This window comes from Heptranchias perlo, chromosome 28 (genome assembly GCF_035084215.1).
Source record: "Heptranchias perlo isolate sHepPer1 chromosome 28, sHepPer1.hap1, whole genome shotgun sequence".
NCBI classification, from domain to species: Eukaryota; Metazoa; Chordata; class Chondrichthyes; order Hexanchiformes; family Hexanchidae; genus Heptranchias; species Heptranchias perlo.
In genome coordinates, this window is record NC_090352.1 from 195351 (window position 1) to 221849 (window position 26499).

At 51.2% G+C, this 26499-nt stretch overlaps 1 protein-coding gene across 2 annotated transcripts in view; it reads left to right on the forward strand.

Moving 5' to 3' along the window:
- LOC137344767 (carbohydrate-responsive element-binding protein-like) overlaps nucleotides 1–26499 on the forward strand; it is a 400141-nt gene that overhangs the window by 179172 nt on the left and 194470 nt on the right. For both annotated transcript variants that reach the window (XM_068007895.1, XM_068007893.1), the window contains 2 exons: nucleotides 7871–8486; nucleotides 21190–21251. In XM_068007895.1, the coding sequence (XP_067863996.1) occupies nucleotides 7871–8486; nucleotides 21190–21251 (678 nt within the window). The remainder of the gene's footprint in view (nucleotides 1–7870; nucleotides 8487–21189; nucleotides 21252–26499) is intronic.

A 26499-nucleotide genomic window follows, 5' to 3' on the forward strand; every position in this document is an offset into this window, starting at 1 on the left:
CCAGCAGACCAGGCTATGGTGCTGCCCAGCAGACCAGGCTATGGTGCTGCCCAGCGGACCAGGCTATGGTGCTGCCCAGCAGACCAGGCTATGGTGCTGACCAGCGGACCAGGCTATGGTGCTGCCCAGCGGACCAGGCTTTGGTGCTGCCCAGTGGGCACCAGCTGTCCCAACTCCCATTTCCACCCACTGACCAGTTGCTGCTTTCTGCCTGTTTCGCAACTTTCCTGCAACTCCATGTTTGAATCCCTCCAATCAGGTTTCCGCCCCTGCCACAGTACTGAAAAGGCCCTCATCAAAGTCACAAATGACATCCTGTGTGACAGTGACCGTGGTAAACTATCCCTCCTCATCCTTCTCCACCTGTCTGCAGCCCTTGACATGTTTGACCAAACCATCCTCCTCCAACACCTCTCCTCCATTGTCCGGCTGGGTGGGACTGCCCTCGCCTGGTTCCATTCTTATCGATTCAGTCGTAGACAGAGAATCACCTGCAATGGCTTCTCTTCCTGCTCCCACACCGTTACCTCTGAAGTCCCCCAGGGATCTATCCATATTGGCGACATCATCCGAAAACACAACGTCAGGTTCCACATGTATGCTGCTGATGCCCAGCTCCACCTCCCCACCACCTCTCTCGACCTGATTAGGAAAGATGTGAAGGCCTTAGAGAGGGTGCACAAGAGATTTACTAGAATGATTCCAGGGATGAGGGAATTCAGTTACTTGGATAGACTGGAGAAGCTGGGGTTGTTCTCCTTAGAGCAGAGAAGGTTGCGAGGAGATTTGATCGAGGTGTTCAAAATCATGAAGGGTCTAGACAGAGTGGATAGAGAGAAACTGTTCCCATTGGTGGATGGATCAAGAACCAGAGGACACAGATTTAAGGTGATTGGCAAAAGAACCAAAGGTGACATGAGGAGAAACTTTTTTACATAGCGAGTGGTTATGATCTGGAATGCACTGCCCGAGGGGGTGGTGGAGGCAGATTCAATCATGGCTTTCAAAAGGGAACTGGATAAGTACTTGAAAGGAAAAAAATTGCAGGGCTACGGGGAAAGGGCGGCGGAGTGGGACTAGTGGGATTGCTCTTGCAGAAAGCCGGCATGGACTCGATAGACTCGATGGGCCGAATGGCCTCCTTCCGTGCAGTAGCCATTCTATGATTCAATGACCCCTCCACTGTCTCTGATTTGTCACACTGCTTGTCCGACATTCAGTATTGGATGAGCAGAAATTTCCTCCAATTAAATATTGGGAAGGTCGAAGTTTGTCCTCGCCACAAACTCCATTCCCGAGCCACCGACTCCATCCCTCTCCCAGCCCACCGACTCCATCCCTCTCCCAGCCCACCGACTCAATCCCCCTCCCTGCCCACCGACTCAATCCCCCTCCCTGCCCACCGACTCAATCCCCCTCCCAGCCCACCGACTCAATCCCCCTCCCTGCCCACCGACTCAATCCCCCTCCCTGCCCACCGACTCAATCCCTCTCCCTGCCCACCGACTCAATCCCCCTCCCTGCCCACCGACTCAATCCCCCTCCCTGCCCACCGACTCCATCCCCCTCCCTGCCCACCGACTCCATCCCCCTCCCTGCCCACCGACTCAATCCCCCTCCCTGCCCACCGACTCAATCCCCCTCCCTGCCCACCGACTCCATCCCCCTCCCTGCCCACCGACTCAATCCCCCTCCCTGCCCACCGACTCAATCCCCCTCCCTGCCCACCGACTCAATCCCCCTCCCTGCCCACCGACTCCATCCCCCTCCCGGCCCACCGACTCCATCCCCCTCCCAGCCCACCGACTCAATCCCCCTCCCTGCCCACCGACTCCATCCCCCTCCCTGCCCACCGACTCAATCCCCCTCCCAGCCCACCGACTCAATCCCCCTCCCAGCCCACCGACTCAATCCCCCTCCCTGCCCACCGACTCAATCCCCCTCCCTGCCCACCGACTCAATCCCCCTCCCTGCCCACCGACTCAATCCCCCTCCCTGCCCACCGACTCCATCCCCCTCCCTGCCCACCGACTCCATCCCCCTCCCAGCCCACCGACTCAATCCCCCTCCCAGCCCACCGACTCAATCCCCCTCCCTGCCCACCGACTCAATCCCCCTCCCTGCCCACCGACTCAATCCCCCTCCCTGCCCACCGACTCAATCCCCCTCCCTGCCCACCGACTCCATCCCCCTCCCTGCCCACCGACTCAATCCCCCTCCCTGCCCACCGACTCCATCCCCCTCCCTGCCCACCGACTCCATCCCCCTCCCAGCCCACCGACTCAATCCCCCTCCCTGCCCACCGACTCCATCCCCCTCCCTGCCCACCGACTCAATCCCCCTCCCTGCCCACCGACTCAATCCCCCTCCCTGCCCACCGACTCAATCCCCCTCCCTGCCCACCGACTCAATCCCCCTCCCTGCCCACCGACTCAATCCCCCTCCCTGCCCACCGACTCCATCCCTCTCCCTGCCCACCGACTCAATCCCCCTCCCTGCCCACCGACTCAATCCCCCTCCCTGCCCACCGACACAATCCCCCTCCCTGCCCACCGACTCCATCCCTCTCCCTGGCCACCGACTCCATCCCCCTCCCTGCCCACCGACTCAATCCCCCTCCCTCGCCCACTGACTCCATCCCTCTCCCTCGCCCACTGACTCCATCCCTCTCCCTCGCCCACTGACTCCATCCCTCTCCCTGGCCACTGACTCCATCCCTCTCCCTGGCCACTGACTCCATCCCTCTCCCTGCCCACTGACTCCATCCCTCTCCGTGCCCACTGTCTGAGACTGAACCAGACCGTTCACAACCTCGCCGTCCTATTTGACCCTGAGATGAGCTTCTGATCCCATATCCTCTCCATCACTAAGTCCGCCTACTTCCACCTCTGTAACATCGCCCGTCTCCACCCCTGCCTCAGCTCATCTGCAGCTGAAACCCTCATCTATGTCTTTGCTACCTCCAGGTCTCAGTTATTCCAATACTCTCCTGCCTGACCTCCCATCTTCCACCCTCCATAAACTTCAACTCATCGAAAACTGCTGTCCGTATCCTAACTCACACCAAGCCCCATTCTCCCATCACCCCCTGTGCTCGCTGACCTACATTGGCTCCTGGTCCAACAATGCCTCGATTTTAAAATTCTCATCCTTGGCCAGGATTTTGACTCGGAGCCGGGAAGGGGGCGAGGAGGCCGAATCTCGGTCGGGAAACCTGCAAATACGGGTTTCCAGGATTTCCTTACGATTTTGACGTAAGGATGTCTTTAATTTTTTTTTGTCGGTTTGCCGTCTGACAGGCCGGCTGATTAAGAGGGAAGAGGACGTGAAAAGGTAAGTCCTCAGGTAAGTCTTAGATTGTATGGATTGGGGGGGGGGGTCCTTGGGTGGGCATGGGGGCACCAATGGGCATGAGGCCACCGATGGACATGGGGGTATTGATAGGATGGGGGCACCGGGGGGGCGTGGGGGTCACGGTGCCGGGGTGGGGGGGGGGGGGGAGAGTCAGTCATCATGGGAGGGAGGGAAGTCAGTCACCGGGGGAATCAGTCATGGGGAGGGGGTGTGGTATCGGGGGTCGATCAGGTGTCAGTCACCGAGGGGGGGGGATTGGGATTGGGAGTCATAGGAACATAGGAACAGGAGTAGGCCATTCAGCCCCTCGTGCCTGCTCCGCCATTTGATAAGATCATGGCTGATCTGTGATCTAACTCCATATCCCTTAATACCTTGGGTCATTGCGGTTAAACATAGAAACTTATAAAATAGGAGCAAGAGTAGGCCATTCGGCCCTTCGGGCCTGCTGCGCCATTCAAAATGATCTTGGCTGATCGTCTAACTCAGTAACCTGTTCCTGCTTTTTCCCATATCCCTTGATCCCTTTAGCATTAAGAAATATATCTATCTCCTTCTTGAATACATCTAATGACTTGGCCTCCACTGCCTTCTGTGGTAGAGAATTCCACAGGTTCACCACCCTCTGAGTGAAGAAATTTCTCCTCATCTCGGTTCTAAATGGCATTCCCCGTATCCTGAGACGGTGACCCCTGGTTCTGGACTCCCCAGCCATCGGGAACATCCTCCCTGCATCTAGTCTGTCTAGTCCTGTTAGAATTTATATGTTTCGATGAGATCACTTCTCATTCTTCTAAACGCGAGTGAATATAGACCTAGTCGACCCAATCTCTCCTCATATGTCAGTCCTGCCATCCCAGGAATCAATCTGGTAAACCTTTGTTGCACTCCCTCCATGGCAAGGACATCCTTCCTCAGATAAGGAGACCAAAACTGCACACAATACTCCAGATGTGGTCTCACCAAGGCCCTGTATAACTGCAGTAAGACATCCCTGCTCCTGTACTCAAATCCTCTTGCAATGAAGGCCAACATACCATTCGCCTTCCTAACTGCTTGCTGCACCTGAATGTTCGCTTTCAGCGACTGGTGTACAAGGACACCCAGGTCTCGTTGCACCTCCCCTTTTCCCAATCGATCACCATTCAGATAATAATCTGCCTTTCTGTTTTTACAACCAAAGTGGATAACCTCACATTTATCCATGTTATACTGGGTTATTCCTGATCATTGGGGGGGGCTGGGATCAGTGGGGAGGGGTCCCGCGATCGTTGTGGGGGGTGTCAGAGATCGTTGGGGGGGTCTCTGCAGGTCGGCTTGTTGGGCCTGGGGGAAGCACTCCTGCACGTTCGGGCCCAAAAGCTACGCCAGAAAGGCACTTACCTGCTGTTTCGGGCCTTCTCGCCTCCTCTCATGTGGCATGAAGGAGAAGGCCCAGAAATCCCGGCCCCCAGGGGTTGCAATCACAAAACCTGAAAAAATGGAGGCCTGTAGCCTCCTTTGAAAGGTTTTAGTGACCAACCCGCCCCCCCCGTTCCCCCCCCACCCTGGTGAAAATCGGAAATGGGCGGGTTGGGGGTGGGTCTAAAATTGTTGCAATTTTCATTGCCGCCCCGCCCCTAATCCCCCCCCCCGTTTATTGCAGTTAAAATCCTGCACCTTGTTTTCAAATCCCTCCATGGCCTCGCCCCCCTCCCTTTCTCTGTAACCTCCTCCAGCCCTTCAACCCCCCGAGATCTCTGCGCTCCTCCAATTCTGGCCTCTTGAGCATCATCGATTTTAATCGCTCCACCATTGGCGGCCGTGCCTTCAGCTGCCTGGGCCCTAAGCTCTGGAATTCCCTCCCTAAACCTCTCTGCCTCTCTTCTCTTTTCGGACACTCCTTAAAACCTACCTCTTTGACCAAGCTTTCAGTCACCTGTCCTAATATCTCTTTATGTGTCAAATTTTGTTTGATAATCATCCCTGTGAAGGGCCTTGGGACGTTTTACTACGTTAAAGGCGCTATATAAATGCAAGTTGTTGTTGTTGTGGTAGACTTACACTCTATCTTGTCCAACCAATGCACAGCTGCCATCAACACAGCCAACAGAATGAACTACATACAGGAGAATATAGGTCATAGGAATTAAACTGTGGATAAACTGTACAGCAATCAGCTCAGATCGCAGCTAAAGTACTTTACCTAGTTCTGGTTCAATGAGGAGTGTAGTGAGCATACCAGGAGCAACATCAGGTATACCTGAAAATGAGGTGCCAATCTGGTGAAGCTGTAACACAAGACTACATGCATGCGAAACAGCGGAAGCAGCATGCTATAGATAGAGCTAAGCGATTCCACAACCAACGGATCAGATCAAAGCTCTGCAGTCCTGCCACATCCAGTCGCAAATAGTGCTACACAATTAAGCAACTATCGGGAGGAGGAGGCTCCATGAACATCCCCATCCTCAATAATGGTGGAGCCCAGCACGAGGGCAGAAGTGTTTGTAACCATCTTCAGCCAGAAGTGCCGAGTGGATGATCCTTCTCAGCCTCCTCCTGTGGTCCCACCATCACAGATTCCAGTCCTCAGTCAATTCAGTTCACTCCACGTGATATCAAGAAACGGCTGATTGCACCGGACACAGCAAAGGCAATGGGCCCCGACAACATCCAGGCTTGGGCTGATAAATGGCAAGTAACGTTTGCGCCAGACAAGTGCCAGGCAATGACCATCTCCAACAAGAGAGAGTCTAACCACCTCCCCTTGACATTCAATGGCATTACCATCGCCGAATCCCCCACCATCAACATCCTGGGGATCACCACTGACCAGAAACTTAACTGGACCAGCCACATAAATACTGTGGCTACAACAGCAGGTCAGAGGCTGGGTATTCTGCGGCGAGTGACTCACCTCCTGACTCCCCAAAGCCTTTCCACCATCCACAAGGCACAAGTCAGGAGTGTGATGGAATACTCTCCACTTGCCTGGATGAGTGCAGCTCCAACAACACTCAAGAAGCTCGACACCATCCAAGATAAAGCAGCCCGCTTGACTGGCACCCCATCCACCACCCTAAACATTCACTCCCTTCATCACCGGCGCACTGTGGCTGCAGTGTGTACCATCCACAGGATGCACTGCAGCAACTCGCCAAGGCTTGTTTGACAGCACCTCCCAAACCTGCGATGTCTACCACCTAGAAGGACAAGGGCAGCAACAACACCACCTGCACATTCCCCTCCCGACTTGGAAAAATATCGCCATTCCTTCATTGGCGCTGGGTCAAAATCCTGGAACTCCCTACCTAACAGCACTGTGGGAACACCTCAGTTATGTGGAGAGACTGGAGAAGCTGGGGTTGTTCTCCTTAGAGCAGGGAAGGATAAGAGGAGATTTGTTCAAATTCATGAGGGGTTTTGATAGAGGAGAAACTGTTTCTACTGCATAAGGGTCAGTAACCAGAGGTGAGATGAGGACAAATATTTAATGCAGCGAGTTGTTCTGATCTGGAATTCACTGCCTGAAAGGGCGGTGGAAGCAGATTCAATAATAACTTTCAAAAGGGAATTGGATAATTACTTGAAAAGGAAAAGTTGCAGGGCTATGGGGAAAGAGTGGGGGGAGTGGGGCTAGTTGGACAGCTCTTTCAAAGAACCAGCATAGGCACGATGGGCCGAATGGCCCCTTTCTGTGCTGTAAGAGTCCATGAATGGAATCTCAAATTCTCAATTACAAAATGAACACATTTTCTGATGGACAAATGAAACATTTTTCTGTAAAATACAATTAGGCATGAACAATAATTGTGAAAACAAACCAATCCAGTAATGTACGAGCCACAGCCCCACTCAGTGGTTCCAGTAGCTGCTGTTGGTGATTTACAATTAGGAGTCTGACAGTCCAGTAATGAAACCCCCCCCAAAAAATCACATTAATAGATTTCAGAGTTGATTGATAGACATTCTAATTTCTGACTATTTTCTGACTATTTTCCTGTTGATGAGTCTCGCTAACACTAAGCCTCACCTGGAGTGTTAATTAGATTATAGAATCATAGAAAGGTTCCAGCCATTCGGCCCATCGTGTCCGTGCTGGCTCCATGCAAGAGCAATCCAGCTAGTCCCACTCCCCCGCCCTATCCCCATAGCCCTGAAAATGTTTTTCCTTTCAAGCACTTATTCAAGTAATTTATCTCCCCCCCCCCTCCTCATCTCCTCAAACCTAGGATATTCTGTACAAGTTGCTCAATTAATTTTTTAACAAGCAAAATCTGTTTTTTATTTTTTCAAGTTTCTCTGGACCCTTTGTGGATGGGATTGATATAAAGCAATGGCTGGACAGTGCACCGCTGCCCACTAGTGGAATCACACCCTGTTTGCCCACATCCACTTCATCAATAAATGAATGCACAGAGCAAAATACAGTGATTGGACAGGGCATTCGGATAGAGGTTAAATATTGAATCCTTCTACGTTATTACACCATTGAAATGATCAGGTTGCTGAATTGTTTTCTCTTGGCCCACAGGCAGATGTGCTCTCAGACCATGGGTTCAGACTGGGAGGGGCTCTTACTGATGCCACAATCTCCAATGATCCTTCAGAGACTATCGACAGTCGGAATGTTATGATTTCTAGATCAAGGTTTCAGTCACCAGCATACTACGAGCAGCGGCCAGAGTACCTACTGCCAGATGCCCTACCTGCTCAGCAGTCTTGCATGGCATCGTATTCCAGCACGATGGTGTCTGCTCCAAGTGCTACCATCTGTGAGCAAGAACCATCGTATTGTTCAGTGCCTCTTCAGAATCCAAAGTACAGATACGGACCGAATGTGTCTCCCTCAGTGAGTGCTCACCCCGCTCCCACACCTCTCAACCAGCACATCTCAGCATTGACGTTTCCTCCATCCACGGTACTGTCTCCTTCACCATCCAGTCCATTATCTTTCACAACGCCGTCCTCTGTTCAGCTGATGGCTCCTTTGCAGCAAGTCCCGGATTTCCCTTTGCCCAAAGTGCAGTCACTAAGGTCAGGGTCAAGGCGGAAATACAAGACTCTGAGCCCAGAATTGGTGTCACCGTCCCCGTTACCCTCTCCTGTATCTGCACAGAACAGTGACCTGACCCGGTTGCTCTTAGCAGGTAATCTATTCGCCTCTCTCAAATAATGACTTCATATTGAAATATACTGTTCAAAGTACTTACATGATGCTCATAAACATTGCAGAGTGTTTTAAGCTACATTTAAGCTCGGGCAGGGGGCTCTCCATTATGCTTTAATGAGACTGTGACCTCCTAATGCAGCATTGGCCATTAGTACCTCGCACGCCGTCATTTTAAATATATTCTTCAAATGCAGTGGCCATTGATCCTGTAAATTGGGAGAATCCTCTTAGGGTTGCACAAGAGATTAGCCGCTATGGGTCGAGTTTCTCCAGTCAAACATCTGCAACTCTGTAAACCTACATCCATCACAGGCAGGTTCAATGGGGCAGGTGCATGCTCACCATGGAGGGCATGGTGCCCCTGGCAACTCCCAAATGGCACGGCCCATGGCATCTCCTGCATGGCCGGCCCCTGGCATCTCCCACATGGTACGGCCCCTGGCATCTCCCACACGGCACAACCCTTGGCATCTCCCACATGGCACGGCCCCTGGCATCTCCCACACAGCCCCTGGCATCTCCCACATGGCACTGCCCATGGCATCTCCCACATGGCACAACCCTTGGCATCTCCCACATGGCACAGCCCCTGGCATCTCCCACATGGCACAGCCCCTGGCATCTCCCATATGGCATTGCCCACATGGTATGGCCCCTGGCATTTCCAATGTGGCACAGCCCCCGACATTTCCCACATGGCACTGCCCCAGGCATCTCCCACGTGGCACTGCCCCTGGCATTGCCCACATGGCACAGCCCCTGGCATCTCCCACATGGCATGGGTCCTCAACCACCTGCAATTTTGGTGGGAGGGCCATTGATTCCTGGACCCACCATTCATTCTGTTTGGACCTTGGGTCCAGGACATCTGTGACCCCCTCATTGGTCTCTTCAAACCACCTTCAGCCAATTGAGGATCTGCGTCCTTGGCCCATCAAGTTCTCCTCTGCTGCCTCATTAGACTGTGGAGGTGCAGATTGCTCTAACCCCGAGCTGGTATCTACTTTTCCAGTTGCAAATTATTTATATAAATAAATGTGATGCATTGTATCAGCCTGTATAAATCTGGTAGAGTGTGATGTTTTTGTTGACCAGTGGGCTGAGGATCTTAGATCAATTCCAATATACAGTTTATCGTGAACACGGTCACTTGTTAGACCCAGACTATGTTATCTCTGCAAGGCAGAAAGTGAGAGATGCAGATTTCAGTTTGTTAGGGATGTGGCTTATTTACACAAACTGTTTTACTGGGTAAAGTGGCAGTGGGGGCCACTGCTGGAGTTTACACTAGAGCACAGAATGTACTTTGGGTAGGGGACTTCAATGTCCAGCATCACCTGCAGGTGGTAGTACAACATTGATCAAGATGCTGAGACCTGAAGAACATGCATGCCAGACTGGACCTATAACAGGTAGTGAGAAAACCAACAGAAGGAGGCAGCCCTCACCAACCACATAATTGACTTGTTAGCAAAATGGAAGCCCATGGGATTAAAGGGACAGTGACAGTTGGCTGAGGGACAGAAAGCAGAGAGTAGTGGTGAACGGTTGTTTTTCAGACTGGAGGGAAGTATACAGTGCTGTTCCCCAGGGGTCAGTATTAGGACCACTGCTCTTTTTGATATATGTTGATGACCTGGACTTGGGTATAGAGGATATAATTTCAAAGTTTGCAGATGACGTAAAACTCGGAAATGTAGTGAACAGTGAGGATGATAGTAACAGACTTCAGGAGGACAGAGACAGACTGGTGGAATGGGTGGACACATGGCAGATGAAATTTAACGCAGAGATGTGTGAAGTGATGCATTTTAGTAGGAAGAATGAGGAGAGGCAATATAAACTAAATGGTACAATTTTAAAGGAGGTGAAGGAATAGAGAGACCTGGGGGTATATGTACACAAGTCTTTGAAGGTGGCAGGACAAGTTGAGAAGGCTGTTAAAAAAGCATATGGGATCCTGGGCTTTATTAATAGAGGCATAGAGTACAAAAGCAAGGAAGTTACGCTAAACCTTTATAAAACACTGGTTAGGCCTCAGCTGAAGTATTATGGGTAATTTTAACCCCAAAGAACAGGTGGGTTGAGGGCTGGTCAGAGGTTAAAATAATCACTTTTTGAAGTGCGACCCCAACCTGGCGTCAGCATTCCCACTTCCGGGTTTAACCCAGGCGTGTTTGATGCCCGCTCATCCGAAACCCAGAAGTCCCGTCCCCACTTAATGCCGGCGTGCGGATTGTTAAAGGGTAAATTTACCTTGCTGAAATAGTTAAGGTACTTAATTTTTGTTGATTCTAAGCCTGAAGCTAATTTAACCTCACCAGTGTGAGTTTCCCAGGGTAAAGGAGGTGAGAAGGTCCGATCCATGAGGTAAGTGCCTTTATCGCAATACTTGTGGGCCCGGAGGAGCAGGAGTGCTTCCCCAGAACAACAAGTTCACTTCCCCATGATCGGCCGATCCCGCCCCCCACCCGCGGCCCCAGATGGGAGACCGCTCTGATAGGAGCACCCCCGATGGGAGACCCCCCATGGCTGAGATCCCCCGATGGGAGACCCACCTGCAGAGAGATACCCCCAAGGGGATACTCCGCCCGATGGGAGAACCCCAATGGGAGATCCCCCAATTGGAGACCCCACTAATAGGAGATCCACCGTTGGCCAAGACCCGCCCCCACTTCCGAATCTTCATCCGATGTCCGACCTCCAACTGCCGACCCGATCACCTCCCCCCCCCCCCCCCCCCCCCCGCGATGTCCTCCACAGCCCACGATACCTCCCTCCCTCCTCTCCGATTCCCGGCTCCTTTCCCTCCCGACAGGCAGCATGGCGTTAATCTGGCTGGCGCGCGGGGAACCCAGAAGAAAATATAATTATCTTCAATTGAGTCATGATCGCAGATTCCGACACACTCACTTCACTTCTGGGTTTCCCACACGATTATCTACCCACCCGCTGAGTTCCTGGCTCCAAGTAATAATCATGCCCATTGTGTCCAATTCTAGACTTTAGGAAGGATCTCAAGGCCTTGGAGAGGGTGTAGAAGAGAATTACTAAAATGGTACCAGGGATGAGGGACTTCAGTTATGTGGAGAGACTGGAGAAGCTGGGATTGTTCTCCTTAGAGCAGAGAAGGTTAAGGGGAGATTTAATTGAGGTGTTCAAAATTATGAAGGTGTTTTGCTGTAGTAGATAAAGAGAAACTGTTTCCACTGGCAGGAGGGTCAGTAACCAGAGGACACAGATTTAAGATAATTGGCAAAAGAGCCAGAGGTGAGATGAGGAGAATTTTTTTATGCATTGAGTTATTATGATCTGGAATGCGCTGCCTGAAAGGGCGGTGGAAGCAGATTCAGTAATAACTTTCAAAAGGGAATTGGATAAATACTTGAAGGGGAGAAAATTTCAGGGCTATGGGGAAAGAGCAGGGGAATGGGACTAATTGGATAGTCCCATTCCGTGCTGTAAGATTCTATGACTCTATCTAGCAGCCATAAGCGTCCATGGATCATCATCAGCAACAGAACTGTATACCAACACAATCTGTAATCTCATGGCCCAGGACATGGCCCAGGCGACCAACAATGGTTCAATGCAGAGAGTAGAAAGGAATGCCAGGAGCAGCACCAGGTGTACCTTAGGCATCAAAGCAGTGAAACCACTGCATGCTAAACACCAAAAGCCGCAGGCTATAGATAGAGTCTATGCGGCCCCACAAACAACAGATCAGAGCAAAGCGCTGCAGCCCTATTACATTGAGTCAATAATCAGGCAACTAACTGGAAGAGAGACTTCCCGAACAATCCCATCCTCAACCACGGTGGGGCCCGGCACACGAGTGCAAGAGACAAGGCAAACATCTTAAGGCAAAAAATGATCCATCTCGGCCTCCTCCTGACACCCCCACCATCACACAAACCTGTGTCCAGCCAATTCCTTTCACTAAGGAACAACTGAGTGCACTGGACACAGCAAAGGCTATGGGTCCTGACAATATCCCGGCTGTAGTGCTGAAGACTTGTGCTCCAGAACTAGCTGCCCCTCTAACCAAGCTGTTCCAGTACAGCTACAACACTGGCATCTACCCGACAATGTGGAAAATTTCCAGGTATGTCCTGTCCACAAATAGCAGGATTGTCAGTAATTTCCACAGGGGTTCTCCTGATCGCCGACCGTAAATTTGGTGTGAGATCAGCGGAAACCCCGGCAAAACCACTGTTTACGCCAGGGTTTCTCCAGGGTTTCCCAGGAAGTTATGGCGGAAATAAGGAAGTCCCGTGGAGATTCTACCCTGATAAATCTAACACAGCTAATTAGCTCCCTATCAGCCATCCTCCAATCATTCATAACATGAGGAAGGAGTCATCAATAGTGGCATCAAGCAACACCTAGTCACCCTTAACTTGCTCACTGACGCTCATTCCGCCAGAACCACTCTGCTCCAGACCTCGTCACAGCCTGGATCCAGACACGGATGCAAAAGCTTAATGACAGAGGAGAGATTCGAGTAGCTGCCCTCAACATCAAGGCAGCTTTGACCAAGTATGGCGCCAGGGAACCCTTGCACTGGGGGTCAAAGGGTAAACCTGTCTGGAGTCATACCTGACAGAAAGGAAGATTGTTGAGGTTTTTTGGAGGCTAATCATTGCATCCCTAGGACATACCTGAGGCAGTGTCCTGCTTCATCAATGACCTTCCCTCTGTCATATGGTCAGGAGTGAGGCTGTTTCTTATGATTCTACAGTATTCAGCTCCATTTGCAACGTCTCCTACACTTAAGCAGCCCAGGACAGCCTACAGCAGGACAGCTTAACATCCAGCTTCGGGCTGACAAGTGGCAGGTAACATTTGTGCTCCATGAGTGTGTAGGTAATGCCCATCTTCAACGTGGAAAGGCCCAAACAGCTGCCCCTGAACATCAACAGCATCACCATCACCGACTCTCCCACCATCAATATCTCGGGGTCACCACTGACCAGAAGCTGAACTAGACCAGCCACATCAACACTACATGAGCAGGCCAGAGACTGGGTACTCTGCAATAAATGGACCCCTCACAGCCTCTCCACAAGGCTCAAGCTTTTCACTAGATTTATTAATGACTTGGATGAAGAATTAGAGAGTTGTATATCCAAGTCTAAGTTAGGAGGCAGAGTAAATAGTGTAGATGGGAGCAGGAAGTTACTAGGGATACAGACAGATTCAGTGAATGGGCAAAACTGTGGCAGGTGGAGTTCAATGTGGGGAAGTGTGAGGTCATCATCCACTTTGCATCCAAGGAAAACAAATCAAAATATTTTCTTAACATTGACGACACCCAGCTCTACCTCACCACCACCTCTCAACCCCTCCACTGCCTCTCATTTGTCACGTGCTTGACTGGATGAGCAAAAATTTCCTCTAACTAAGTATTGGGAAGCCATTGTCTTTGGTCCCCGCCACAAACTCCGTTCCCTAGCCACCGACTCCATCCCTCTCCCTGGCCACTGTCTGAGGCTGGACCAGACCGTTCACAACCTTGGCTTGCTATTTGACCCTGAGCTGAACCTCCGACCCCATATCCGCTCCATCACCAAGACCACCTACTTCCACCTCCGTAACATCGCCCACCTCCACCCCTGCCTCAGTCATTCAGCCTATTTGCTGCTGAAACCCTCATCCATGCTTTTGTTACCTTTAGACTCGACTATTCTAACATTCTCCTGGCCTACCTCCCATCTTCCAATCTCCGTAAACTTCAATTCATCCAAAACGCTGATGGCCGTATCCTAACTCACCAATCACCCATGTGCTTGCTGACTTAGATTAGTTCCCGCTCCAGCAACGCCTCGATTTTAAAATTCTCATCCTTGTGTTCAAATCCCTCCAAGGTGTCACCCCTCCCTATCTCTGTAACTTCCTCCAGTCCTACAACACTCCAAGAACTCTGTGTTTCTACAATTTTGGCCTCTTGTGCATCCCCGATTTTCACCATCCCACCATTGGCGGCCGTGCATTCAGATGCTTAGGCCCTAAGATCCCTCCATAAACCTCTCTACCTCTCTCCTCCTTTAAGACGCTATTTAAAAGCTACCACTTTGACCAAGCTTTTGGTCACCTGTCCTAATATTTTCTTATGTGTCAAATTTTGTTGGACAACGCTCCTGTGAAGCGCCTTGGGATGTTGTCCTGTGTTAAATGCCAACTGTTGTTGTTGGGAGACTGGGAGTTGTGAGGGAGCGAAGGGTTTGGGTGTCCATGTACACAAAGCTGGTGAACGGGTACCAAAAATAAAGGGTGAACCAAATTACCCTGGCACTGATCGATAGCTGGCTTGTTCATGATTTACCTGCTCACGTGGGCCTCCCAGTTTGTGTTGGAGGATTTCAAGGAGTCCAGCAGTGGCTTTTGCCTCTGGTTCACCTCACATTTAAAACACCTGAGTTTATAGTCCACAGATACACGACCTCTGCTTGGCTGCTACCTCCAGCCTCACCTGGTGGGGGCAGCACAGCAAGATCACTGAGCAATTCATCCATGAGCCAGCATCTCTGTTGGTCACCTGCTGGTCCAGGTACCTTCATTCCCTGCTGGTCCAGGCACCTTCATTCCCTGCTGGTCCAGGCACCTTCATTCCCTGCTGGTCCAGGCACCTTCATTCCCTGCTGGTCCAGGCACCTTCATTCTCTGCTGGTCCAGGTACCTTCATTCCCTGCTGGTCCAGGCATCTTCATTCCCTGCTGGTCCAGGCATCTTCATTCCCTGCTGGTCCAGGCACCTTCATTCCCTGCTGGTCCAGGCACCTTCATTCCCTGCTGGTCCAGGCACCTTCATTCCCTGCTGGTCCAGGCACCTTCATTCTCTGCTGGTCCAGGTACCTTCATTCCCTGCTGGTCCAGGCATCTTCATTCCCTGCTGGTCCAGGCACCTTCATTCCCTGCTGGTCCAGGTACCTTCATTCCCTGCTGGTCCAGGCACCTGCATTCCCTGCTGGTCTAGGCACCTTCATTCCCTGCTGGTCCAGGCACCTTCATTCCCTGCTGGTCCAGGCATCTTCATTCCCTGCTGGTCCAGGCACCTTCATTCCCTGCTGGTCCATGCATCTTCATTCCCTGCTGGTCCAGGCACCTGCATTCCCTGCTGGTCCAGGCACCTTCATTCCCTGCTGGTCCAGGCACCTTCATTCCCTGCTGGTCCAGGCACCTTCATTCCCTGCTGGTCCAGGCACCTTCATTCCCGGCTGGTCCAGGCACCTTCATTCCCTGCTGGTCCAGGCATCTTCATTCCCTGCTGGTCCAGGCACCTTCATTCCCTGCTGGTCCAGGCATCTTCATTCCCTGCTGGTCCAGGCACCTGCATTCCCTGCTGGTCCAGGCACCTTCATTTCCTGCTGGTCCAGGCACCTTCATTCCCTGCTGGTCCAGGCATCTTCATTCCCTGCTGGTCCAGGCACCTTCATTCCCTGCTGGTCCAGGCACCTTCATTCCCTGCTGGTCCAGGCACCTTCATTCCCTGTTGGTCCAGGCTCCTTCATTCCCTGCTGGTCCAGGCACCTGCATTCCCTGTTGGTCCAGGCACCTTCATTCCCTGCTGGTCCAGGCACCTTCATTCCCTGCTGGTCCAGGCACCTTCATTCCCTGCTGGTCCAGGCACCTTCATTCTCTGCTGGTCCAGGCACCTTCATTCCCTGCTGGTCCAGGCACCTTCATTCCCTGTTGGTCCAGGCTCCTTCATTCCCTGCTGGTCCAGGCACCTTCATTCCCTGCTGGTCCAGGCACCTTCATTCCCTGCTGGTCCAGGCACCTTCATTCCCTGCTGGTCCAGGCACCTTCATTCCCTGCTGGTCCAGGCACCTTCATTCTCTGCTGGTCCAGGCACCTTCATTCCCTGCTGGTCCAGGCACCTTCATTCCCTGCTGGTCCAGGCACCTTCATTCCCTGCTGGTCCAGGCACCTTCATTCCCTGCTGGTCCAGGCACCTTCATTCCCTGCTGGTCCAGGCACCTTCATTCCCTGCTGGTCCAGGCACCTTCATTCCCTGCTGGTCCAGGCACCTTCATTCCCTGCTGGTCCAGGCACCTTCATTCCCTGCTGGTCCAGGCACCTTCATTCTCTGCTGGTCCAGGCACCTTCATTCCCTGCTGGTCCAGGCACCTTCATTCCCTGCTGGTCCAGGCACCTTCATTCCCTGCTGGTCCAGGCACCTTCATTCTCTGCTGGTCCAGGCACCTTCATTCCCTGCTGGTCCAGGCACCTTCATTCCCTGCTGGTCCAGGCACCTTCATTCCCTGCTGGTCCAGGCTCCTTCATTCCCTGCTGGTCCAGGCACCTTCATTCCCTGCTGGTCCAGGCTCCTTCATTCCCTGCTGGTCCAGGCACCTTCATTCCCTGTTGGTCCAGGCTCCTTCATTCCCTGCTGGTCCAGGCACCTTCATTCCCTGCTGGTCCAGGCACCTTCATTCCCTGCTGGTCCAGGCTCCTTCATTCCCTGTTGGTCCAGGCTCCTTCATTCTCTGTTGGTCCAGGCACCTTCATTCCCTGCTGGTCCAGGCACCTTCATTCCCTGCTGGTCCAGGCTCCTTCATTCCCTGTTGGTCCAGGCACCTTCATTCCCTGTTGGTCCAGGCACCTTAGCAGAGGGGTCAATAACCAGGAGGCATAGATTTAAAGTAATTGGTAGAAGGATTAGAGGGGAGCTGAGGAGAAATGTTTTCACCCAGAGGGTGGTGGGGGGATCTGGAACTCACTGCCTGAGAGGGTGGTAGAGGCTGAAACCCTCAACTCATTTAAAAAGTACTCGGATGTGTGCTTGAAGTGCTGTAACCCACAGGGCTAAGGACTAAGTGCTGGAAAGTGGGATTAGGCTGGATAGCTCTTTTCGGCCGGCACGAACACGATGGGCTGAATGGCCTCTTTCAGTGCTGTAACTTTGTATGATTCTATGATTCCCTGCTGGACCAGCCTCCTTCATTCTCTAAATCAAAAGCAAAATAATGCAGGTGCTGGAAATCTGAAATAAAAACAGAAAGTGCTGGAAATACTCAGCCAGTCAGGCAGCATCTGTGGAGACAGAAACAGAGTTAATGTTTCAGGTCGTTCTGATGAAGTGTCATTGACCTGAAACGTTAACTCTGTTTCTTTCTCCACAGATGCTGCCGGACTGGCTGAGCATTTCTAGCATTTTCTGTTTTTATTCCTTCATTCTCTACAGGTCAAAGCCCGTTTATTCCCTGCTGGTCCAGGCGCTTTCATTCCCTGCTGGTCCAGCCTCCTTCATTCCCTGCTGGTCCAGACTTTTTAATTCCCTGCTGGTCCAGACTTTTTCATTCCCTGCTGGTCCAGCCTTCTTCATTCCCTGCTGGTCCAGACTCTTTCATTCCCTGCTGGTCCAGCCTTCTTCATTCCCTGCTGGTCCAGACTCTTTCATTCCCTGCTGGTCCAGACTCTTTCATTCCCTGCTGGTCCAGCCTTCTTCATTCCCTGCTGGTCCAGACTCTTTCATTCCCTGCTGGTCCAGACTCTTTCAGTCCCTGCTGGTCCAGACTCTTTCAGTCCCTGCTGGTCCAGCCTTCTTCATTCCCTGCTGGTCCAGCCTTCTTCATTCCCTGCTGGTCCAGACTCTTTCATTCCCTGCTGGTCCAGACTCTTTCATTCCCTGCTGGTCCAGCCTTCTTCATTCCCTGCTGGTCCAGACTTTTTAATTCCCTGCTGGTCCAGACTTTTTCATTCCCTGCTGGTCCAGCCTTCTTCATTCCCTGCTGGTCCAGACTCTTTCATTCCCTGCTGGTCCAGACTCTTTCATTCCCTGCTGGTCCAGCCTTCTTCATTCCCTGCTGGTTCAGACTCTTTCAGTCCCTGCTGGTCCAGACTCTTTCAGTCCCTGCTGGTCCAGCCTTCTTCATTCCCTGCTGGTCCAGCCTTCTTCATTCCCTGCTGGTCCAGACTCTTTCATTCCCTGCTGGTCCAGACTATTTCAGTCCCTGCTGGTCCAGACTCTTTCAGTCCCTGCTGGTCCAGACTCTTTCAGTCCCTGCTGGTCCAGCCTTCTTCATTCCCTGCTGGTCCAGCCTTCTTCATTCCCTGCTGGTCCAGACTCTTTCATTCCCTGCTGGTCCAGACTCTTTCAGTCCCTGCTGGTCCAGACTCTTTCATTCCCTGCTGGTCCAGACTCCTTCATTCCCTGCTGGTCCAGACTCTTTCAGTCCCTGCTGGTTCAGATTCTTTCAGTCCCTGCTGGTCCAGACTCTTTCAGTCCCTGCTGGTCCAGACTCTTTCAGTCCCTGCTGGTCCAGACTCTTTCATTCCCCGCTGGTCCAGACTCTTTCAGTCCCTGCTGGTCCAGACTCTTTCATTCCCTGCTGGTTCAGATTCTTTCAGTCCCTGCTGGTCCAGACTCTTTCATTCCCTGCTGGTTCAGATTCTTTCAGTCCCTGCTGGTCCAGACTCTTTCGTTCCCTGCTGGTCCAGACTCTTTCAGTCCCTGCTGGTCCAGACTCTTTCAGTCCCTGCTGGTCCAGACTCTTTCGTTCCCTGCTGGTCCAGACTCTTTCAGTCCCTGCTGGTCCAGACTCTTTCGTTCCCTGCTGGTCCAGACTCTTTCAGTCCCTGCTGGTCCAGACTCTTTCAGTCCCTGCTGGTCCAGCCTTCTTCATTCCCTGCTGGTCCAGCCTTCTTCATTCCCTGCTGGTCCAGACTCTTTCATTCCCTGCTGGTCCAGACTATTTCAGTCCCTGCTGGTCCAGACTCTTTCAGTCCCTGCTGGTCCAGACTCTTTCAGTCCCTGCTGGTCCAGCCTTCTTCATTCCCTGCTGGTCCAGCCTTCTTCATTCCCTGCTGGTCCAGACTCTTTCATTCCCTGCTGGTCCAGACTCTTTCAGTCCCTGCTGGTCCAGACTCTTTCAGTCCCTGCTGGTCCAGACTCTTTCATTCCCTGCTGGTCCAGACTCCTTCATTCCCTGCTGGTCCAGACTCTTTCAGTCCCTGCTGGTTCAGATTCTTTCAGTCCCTGCTGGTCCAGACTCTTTCAGTCCCTGCTGGTCCAGACTCTTTCAGTCCCTGCTGGTCCAGACTCTTTCAGTCCCTGCTGGTCCAGACTCTTTCATTCCCTGCTGGTTCAGATTCTTTCAGTCCCTGCTGGTCCAGACTCTTTCATTCCCTGCTGGTTCAGATTCTTTCAGTCCCTGCTGGTCCAGACTCTTTCGTTCCCTGCTGGTCCAGACTCTTTCAGTCCCTGCTGGTCCAGACTCTTTCAGTCCCTGCTGGTCCAGACTCTTTCGTTCCCTGCTGGTCCAGACTCTTTCAGTCCCTGCTGGTCCAGACTCTTTCGTTCCCTGCTGGTCCAGACTCTTTCAGTCCCTGCTGGTCCAGACTCTTTCGTTCCCTGCTGGTCCAGACTCTTTCAGTCCCTGCTGGTCCAGACTCTTTCGTTCCCTGCTGGTCCAGACTCTTTCAGTCCCTGCTGGTCCAGACTCTTTCGTTCCCTGCTGGTCCAGACTCTTTCAGTCCCTGCTGGTCCAGACTCTTTCATTCCCTGCTGGTCCAGACTCTTTCAGTCCCTGCTGGTCCAGACTCTTTCGTTCCCTGCTGGTCCAGACTCTTTCAGTCCCTGCTGGTCCAGACTCTTTCAGTCCCTGCTGGTCCAGACTCTTTCATTCCCTGCTGGTCCAGACTCCTTCATTCCCTGCTGGTCCAGACTCTTTCAGTCCCTGCTGGTTCAGATTCTTTCAGTCCCTGCTGGTCCAGACTCTTTCATTCCCTGCTGGTCCAGACTCTTTCATTCCCTGCTGGTCCAGACTCTTTCATTCCCTGCTGGTCCAGACTCTTTCAGTCCCTGCTGGTTCAGATTCTTTCAGTCCCTGCTGGTCCAGACTCTTTCAGTCCCTGCTGGTCCAGACTCTTTCATTCCCTGCTGGTCCAGACTCTTTCAGTCCCTGCTGGTCCAGACTCTTTCAGTCCCTGCTGGTCCAGACTCTTTCATTCCCTGCTGGTCCAGACTCTTTCAGTCCCTGCTGGTCCAGACTCTTTCATTCCCTGCTGGTCCAGACTCTTTCAGTCCCTGCTGGTCCAGACTCTTTCAGTCCCTGCTGGTCCAGACTCTTTCGTTCCCTGCTGGTCCAGACTCTTTCAGTCCCTGCTGGTCCAGACTCTTTCGTTCCCTGCTGCAAAATATTTCCGTCTCCCTCATAGATGAATTGTGGGGAACAGCCACAGAGAGTTTTTGCGAGGACGATCCCGAACCTCTCCACATTCATCCTTCCACACCACTCCCCCAGTGCTGTTCTACTATTGCTTCAGCAGTTGGGAGCTTTCTCATATCGGAGAGAGAAATTCTTCAAAGGAAACATACCTTGCTTAAATAATGGCAGTTCCCATTTCAGTCTGACCCCAGCAACAATTGTTTGACAAATGTCTTTCTTCCTCAACACCTTGAAGGACTTTTGGGCATGTTCTTAGTAGCAGGAGCAGGCTGAGCAGCCTCTGGCTCCTAGTTTAGTCGCCTGTTATAAACTGTTTTGCTGCTTTCAGAGGTCTCGATGGTTTTTGTGATGCTGGAACAGTTATTGTGAGAGCAATACATTTTGTATTAAACTGTACATCAATATTTTCTTTGTGTGTGACATAGAAGGTATTTGCTTGTCTCCTCCCTCTGACCATGTGTTCTGTTACTTTGGGAATAATTCACTCACTAAAATTCTCCTTTTACAGGGAAACGAGAAGCTGGCCTCAGCCTCACCCACACCAGTGTCCCCCCATCTCCCAACTCTCCGGTAAGTCTCACTCTCTGGAGCTCCCTGCTGATTCGGGTTTATTTTCTTTCTCTAAAACTTCAACACTTTTCGATAGATCTAATAAATGTTTGACTTCCTGTCAATTTTTTTAATTCTATGAAGAAAGTTGGAAGAGAGGGTGGAAGAGAGAGCAAGAAACTGCAAATATACTCAACAGATTCTCACATCAGTTTTCACAAAGACTTTTAATCAAGTTCCAGACTCAGTCTTTTTAGTTCTGGAAACTCTGGGGTACATTTATCAATTAGAACTGGAAAATGAATGTACAGAAAATTGAATCGAGTGACCTCCCCATCACACAAAGCTGTGTACCTCGGCTAGTTTGTAAAATCTGCTCCTAACGGTGTACAATGTCCCTGGATCACTGAGATCCTGTCAAATCCTTGAAGAAATTAAAGAATTAATCACGGCTCTTTGAGCACTGAACAGCAGCAAATGTATTTCCAACATTCAAAAAAGGAAAGATCTGAACATGGAAATTATTGCCAGGATACCCTAACATTTATAGTGGGCAAGACATTGTGACCAGTGGTGGGATGTTGTCAATTCTCACAGAAAGTTCACAGAGGTCATCGGGAGATGTCAGCGTGGATTTAGAAGCAGTTTGTCAGAATTCATTAATCTATTTAGATTTCTTCAAGGAATAACTGGCCCAGTGAGGAGGGCTTGCTGGTGGATAGAATTCACTTGGATTTTCAGAAGGCATTTGGTAAAGTTCTACATGTGAGACTTTTTAAAACAGTTGAGGCTCAGAGTAGATTAGCTGGATTGAAAACTAGCTTTTCAGTAGGAAGCAGAGGGATGATGAATGAAACAGACTGTGGCAGAGGGAGGGACCAATAATTGATGGAGTTCTATAGGGATCCGTTATGGTCCTTGCTGCTTAAACTATTCACAAATGACATCTTGTTGTAACATTTGCTCGTTACACTAAGCAATATTGGTAAGTGATAAATAACTTGTCAAAAACATCTGGACTGGTTCAGGCAATGGTTTAAGGAACGGTAGATGGATTTTAAAGGCACATGTCCTGCTGTCCTGTGTTCCTGGTGCACGTGCATATCCACCGTGAGGGAAGGTGAGCAGGGCTTGTGTCGAGTGTGCAATGGGATCACGTTTTTTGCTTATTTCTGGCCTGGCTCAGGTTTTCAGGGTTGCTCACTCTGCTGGGGTGCACTGGCCTCATTAAGGACTTCCTACCCTGGAGTTTGTACGCTGTCTCCCAGAAATACAGCTAAGTGCACCTTTCACATGTGTCCAAAGCAAACTCACTTCCTTGCCTTTGACACGCCTTAGCTGGATCGGGAGTGAGTGTGAGCTGGTACTTTGCTGCCCTTTTATTAATCCTGTTTCATTCAGGTTTTCATTGTTCATTTTGCACCTCATTTTTGCATTTTTAGATTGTTTAATTTCTTTCATTTTTCACTCCCCACAATTGAAAGTTCAGCTCTCAATTCAACACCATAGACTGGTACATTGGACATTCCTCTGGAAATTCCTTTTACTCTTGGAGCTAGAGGATAAGGAAGGGTTCCACAAGGATAGGCAGGGGCATTGGGGATGAACTGATCCTACCCAAGGACATGGGTCTACAGACCCTGCCAGGGGCATTGGGGATGAACTGATCCTACCCAAGGACATGGGTCTACAGACCCTGCCAGGGGCATTGGGGATGAACTGATCCTACCCAAGGACATGGGTCTACAGACCCTGCCAGGGGCATGGGGGGTGAACTGATCCTACCCAAGGAGGTGGGCCCACAGACCCTGCCAGGGGCATGGGGGGAACTGATCCTACCCAAGGAGGTGGGCCCACAGACCCTGCCAGGGGCATGGGGGGTGAACTGATCCTACCCAAGGAGGTGGGCCCACAGACCCTGCCAGAGTTACGTCAGCATATCCAAGAAGATCTGATTTTACTGCTTACACTTCACCAATCTCCGATCCTCCTGCAGTTCAATCCACAGCCCATGCCAGGACTGGTACATCTCTGCTCATGGCAGTGAAAGTCACTGTTGCTTGAACATCTACACAACTGGCTCCTTTCAGCTGCCTCGGTGAGATCAGCGGACTGCGCCAGGCAGGTCACTGATGGATTGTTTGCCTGTGACAAGGGCTTCAGCACTTTTCCAAAGGAGAGAGCCTTGCACTTTATGTGTTGTTCCTGGTCGATGTAACACATGTGGCCATTGGTGCTCCATTCAGCAATGGGAATGGGTTCCATTCAGTTAACTGGGAGGTTGTGTGGGACCATCAGATGCCAGGGCCTCTAGAAGCTGGTACATTTCATTTGCCTTACAGCAGTTGGCAGTGCTCCCATTTTTTAATGGAATATCCAGACTGGACTGACAGATCCTGGGGTACAGTGGATTCCCTCTGGACCTGTGGTACATGAGGCCAGACTGAAATACATGTCCTGTGGCTGAAAGAAAATATAACAAGGCACATACCGCCACACAGAGCATCCACTGTTTGTACAGGTCTGCGGTGTCCTCTTGTACAGCTTCAAAAAGGTATCCAAAATGTTAATTGCATCTGTCTGCTGCACAATGACCTCAGAAGCAGATTCAGTGGTGGAAGAGGAGGGTGAGGAACATCCTGAGGATAGTGCTGATAAAGGAAGGCAAGTTGAAGAGTTTCAGCTGCAGTAGATCGGAAGCCAGGAAGTTAAATCTTGGCATGTCTAATAATAAACAATTCCCATGTTCCCAAATCCCATTCACACCCACTTTGCTCTGCCCGGCCTTACTCACTATTCATACAAATCCATTCATCTCCCGCTACGGAAATCTTCCCCATTACAAATAACTCTGGACAAAGGGGAAATACACTTCCAGCATTGGGGACTGGCTGACCAGTCAGTCAGGGAACGGAGTGACCTGGGAACAGTGTGAACTAGTGGAGGCAGGAAAGGAGGAATTGCAGAATCTGGTCCTTCCCAACAGGTACGATGTACTTGCTACTTGTGAGGGAGGAAGGTTGCGGGGAGCATGGTGAAGCAGGAGGCAGTCCAAGGGGGGACAGAGCGGAATCATAGAATCTTACAGCACAGAAGGAGACCATTTGGCCCATCGTACCTGTGCTGGCTCTTTGAAAGAGCTATCCAATTTGCCCCACTCCCCTGCTCTTTCCCAAAAGCCCTGCAAAGTTTTCTTTCTCAAGTATTTATCCAATTCCCTTTTGAAAGTTATTATTGAATCTGCTTCCACCGCCCTTTCAGGCAGTGAATTCCAGATTATTACAACTCGGAGTAAAAATATTTCTCATCATCTCGCCTCTGGTTCTTTTGCCAATTACCTTAAATCTGTGTCTTCTGGTTACCGACCCTCCTGCCACTGAAACAGTTTCTCCTTATTTACTCTATCAGAACACCTCATAATCTTGAACACCTCTATTAAATCTCCCCTTAACCTTCTCTGCTCTAAGGAGAACAATCCCAGCTTCTCCAGTCTCTCCACATAACTGATGTCCCTCATCCCTGGTACCATTCTAGTAAATCTCCTCTGCACCCTCTCTAAGGCCTTGACATCCTTCCTAAAGTGCGGTGCCCAGAATTGAACACAATACTCCAGCTGAGGTCTAACCTCTTTGCTTTATGTTCTATGGCCCCGATATTAACGCTGAGCTGGGATGTGAAAGGAGTGGGGGGAGGAGGGGGAGGAGGGGGGGGGAGGGGGGAGAAACCTGGAAGTTCGTGGGATGCGTGGGAATGTCCGATTTCGACAGCGTTGACTCATTATCATTTTACTTCCGAGTTTGGCGTCTCCGCTGTGTGTAAGCAGGTGCGATGTGGATCTGTATAATGCGATTACACAGCGACTATTTAAAGGGCCAATGTACAGATACAATTTACAGGAGTTGTGCGCAGTGAATGGAATCAGGGAGGGCAGAGGCTGCGCCCTGATTTAATGAGCAGTCCCCTGACGGACTGCTGGTGCGGTAAGGACAAGGAAGGAGGGCCTGTTCCCCAGTAACAGAAAGGAAAATCCTGCTGCCGTGACGAAGGAGGCGTGGCTGGAGGTGGGCCAGGAGGTGAGCAGCGGGAGTGTTGTGATGAGGACACGGATCCAGTGCAGGAAGCGGTTTAATGACCAAACCAGGTCAGGAAAGGTGAGCAAAGTTGGAGATTCACCTACGTCCTGTGGTGTGCCCTCCCCCCCCACTCCTGTCTTGTCAAGCATACTCCATCGCATCACTCCTCACACTCACTAAAGTTTCAGCATCACCCATCGGTGCATTTCAATGCACTTCCTCACCTCCCCTTTTCTCCACCCACCACTGCCACTCACCCCAATCCTCATGTAATGTGATCCCACCCCCTATTCTCAACACACATCCTCAAATGCACATCAGTAACACTCGTGATGCATCTGCCTGATAATCACCCTCACCGAATGCACTGCATCAATCGGGTGAACACGTGCCTTACAGACACTCAGAGGTCTATCGTTCCCCCTTACAGGAGAAGAGAGCCCAAAATACAAGGGAGAGGGAGGGGACCAGAGGTGGGTCACCCCAGATTGTGGAGCTCACAAGGCAGAGCAGGGGGCCCTGAAGATAAACGGGATCTCAGCGTCCCTGAACATCGGAGATGGAGACACTCGGACTTCACTGCAGCACGCCGACAGAATTAAATATCTCCCACCCACATCTCAGAAAAGATCACGTTAATCATGTGTATTTCAACATCACTAATGTCCTTTAGGGAAGGAAACCTGCCGTCCTTACCCGGTCTGGCCTATATGTGACTCCAGACCCACAGCAATGTGGTTGATTCTTAATTGCCCTCTGAAATGGCCGAGCAAGTCACTCAGTTGTAAAATCTCGCTAAAAAAAGTCATAATAAGAATAAAACCGGACGGACCACCCGGCATCGGACCACTAGGCACTGGACACGACAACGGCAAAACACCAAGCCCAGTCGACCGTGCAAATTCCTCCTCTTGAACATCTGGGAACTTGTGCCAAAATTGGGAGAGCTGTCCCACAGACGAGTCAAGCAACAGCCTGACATTGCCATACTCACAGAATGATACCTTTCAGCCAACGTCCCAGACTCTTCCATCACCATCCCTGGGTATGTCCTGTCCCACCGGCAGGATAGACCCATCAGAGGTGGCGGTACAGTGATATACAGTCAAGAGGGAGTGGCCCTGGGAGTCCACAACATTGACTCTGGACCCCATGAAATCTCATGGCATCAGGTCAAACATGGGCAAGGAAACCTC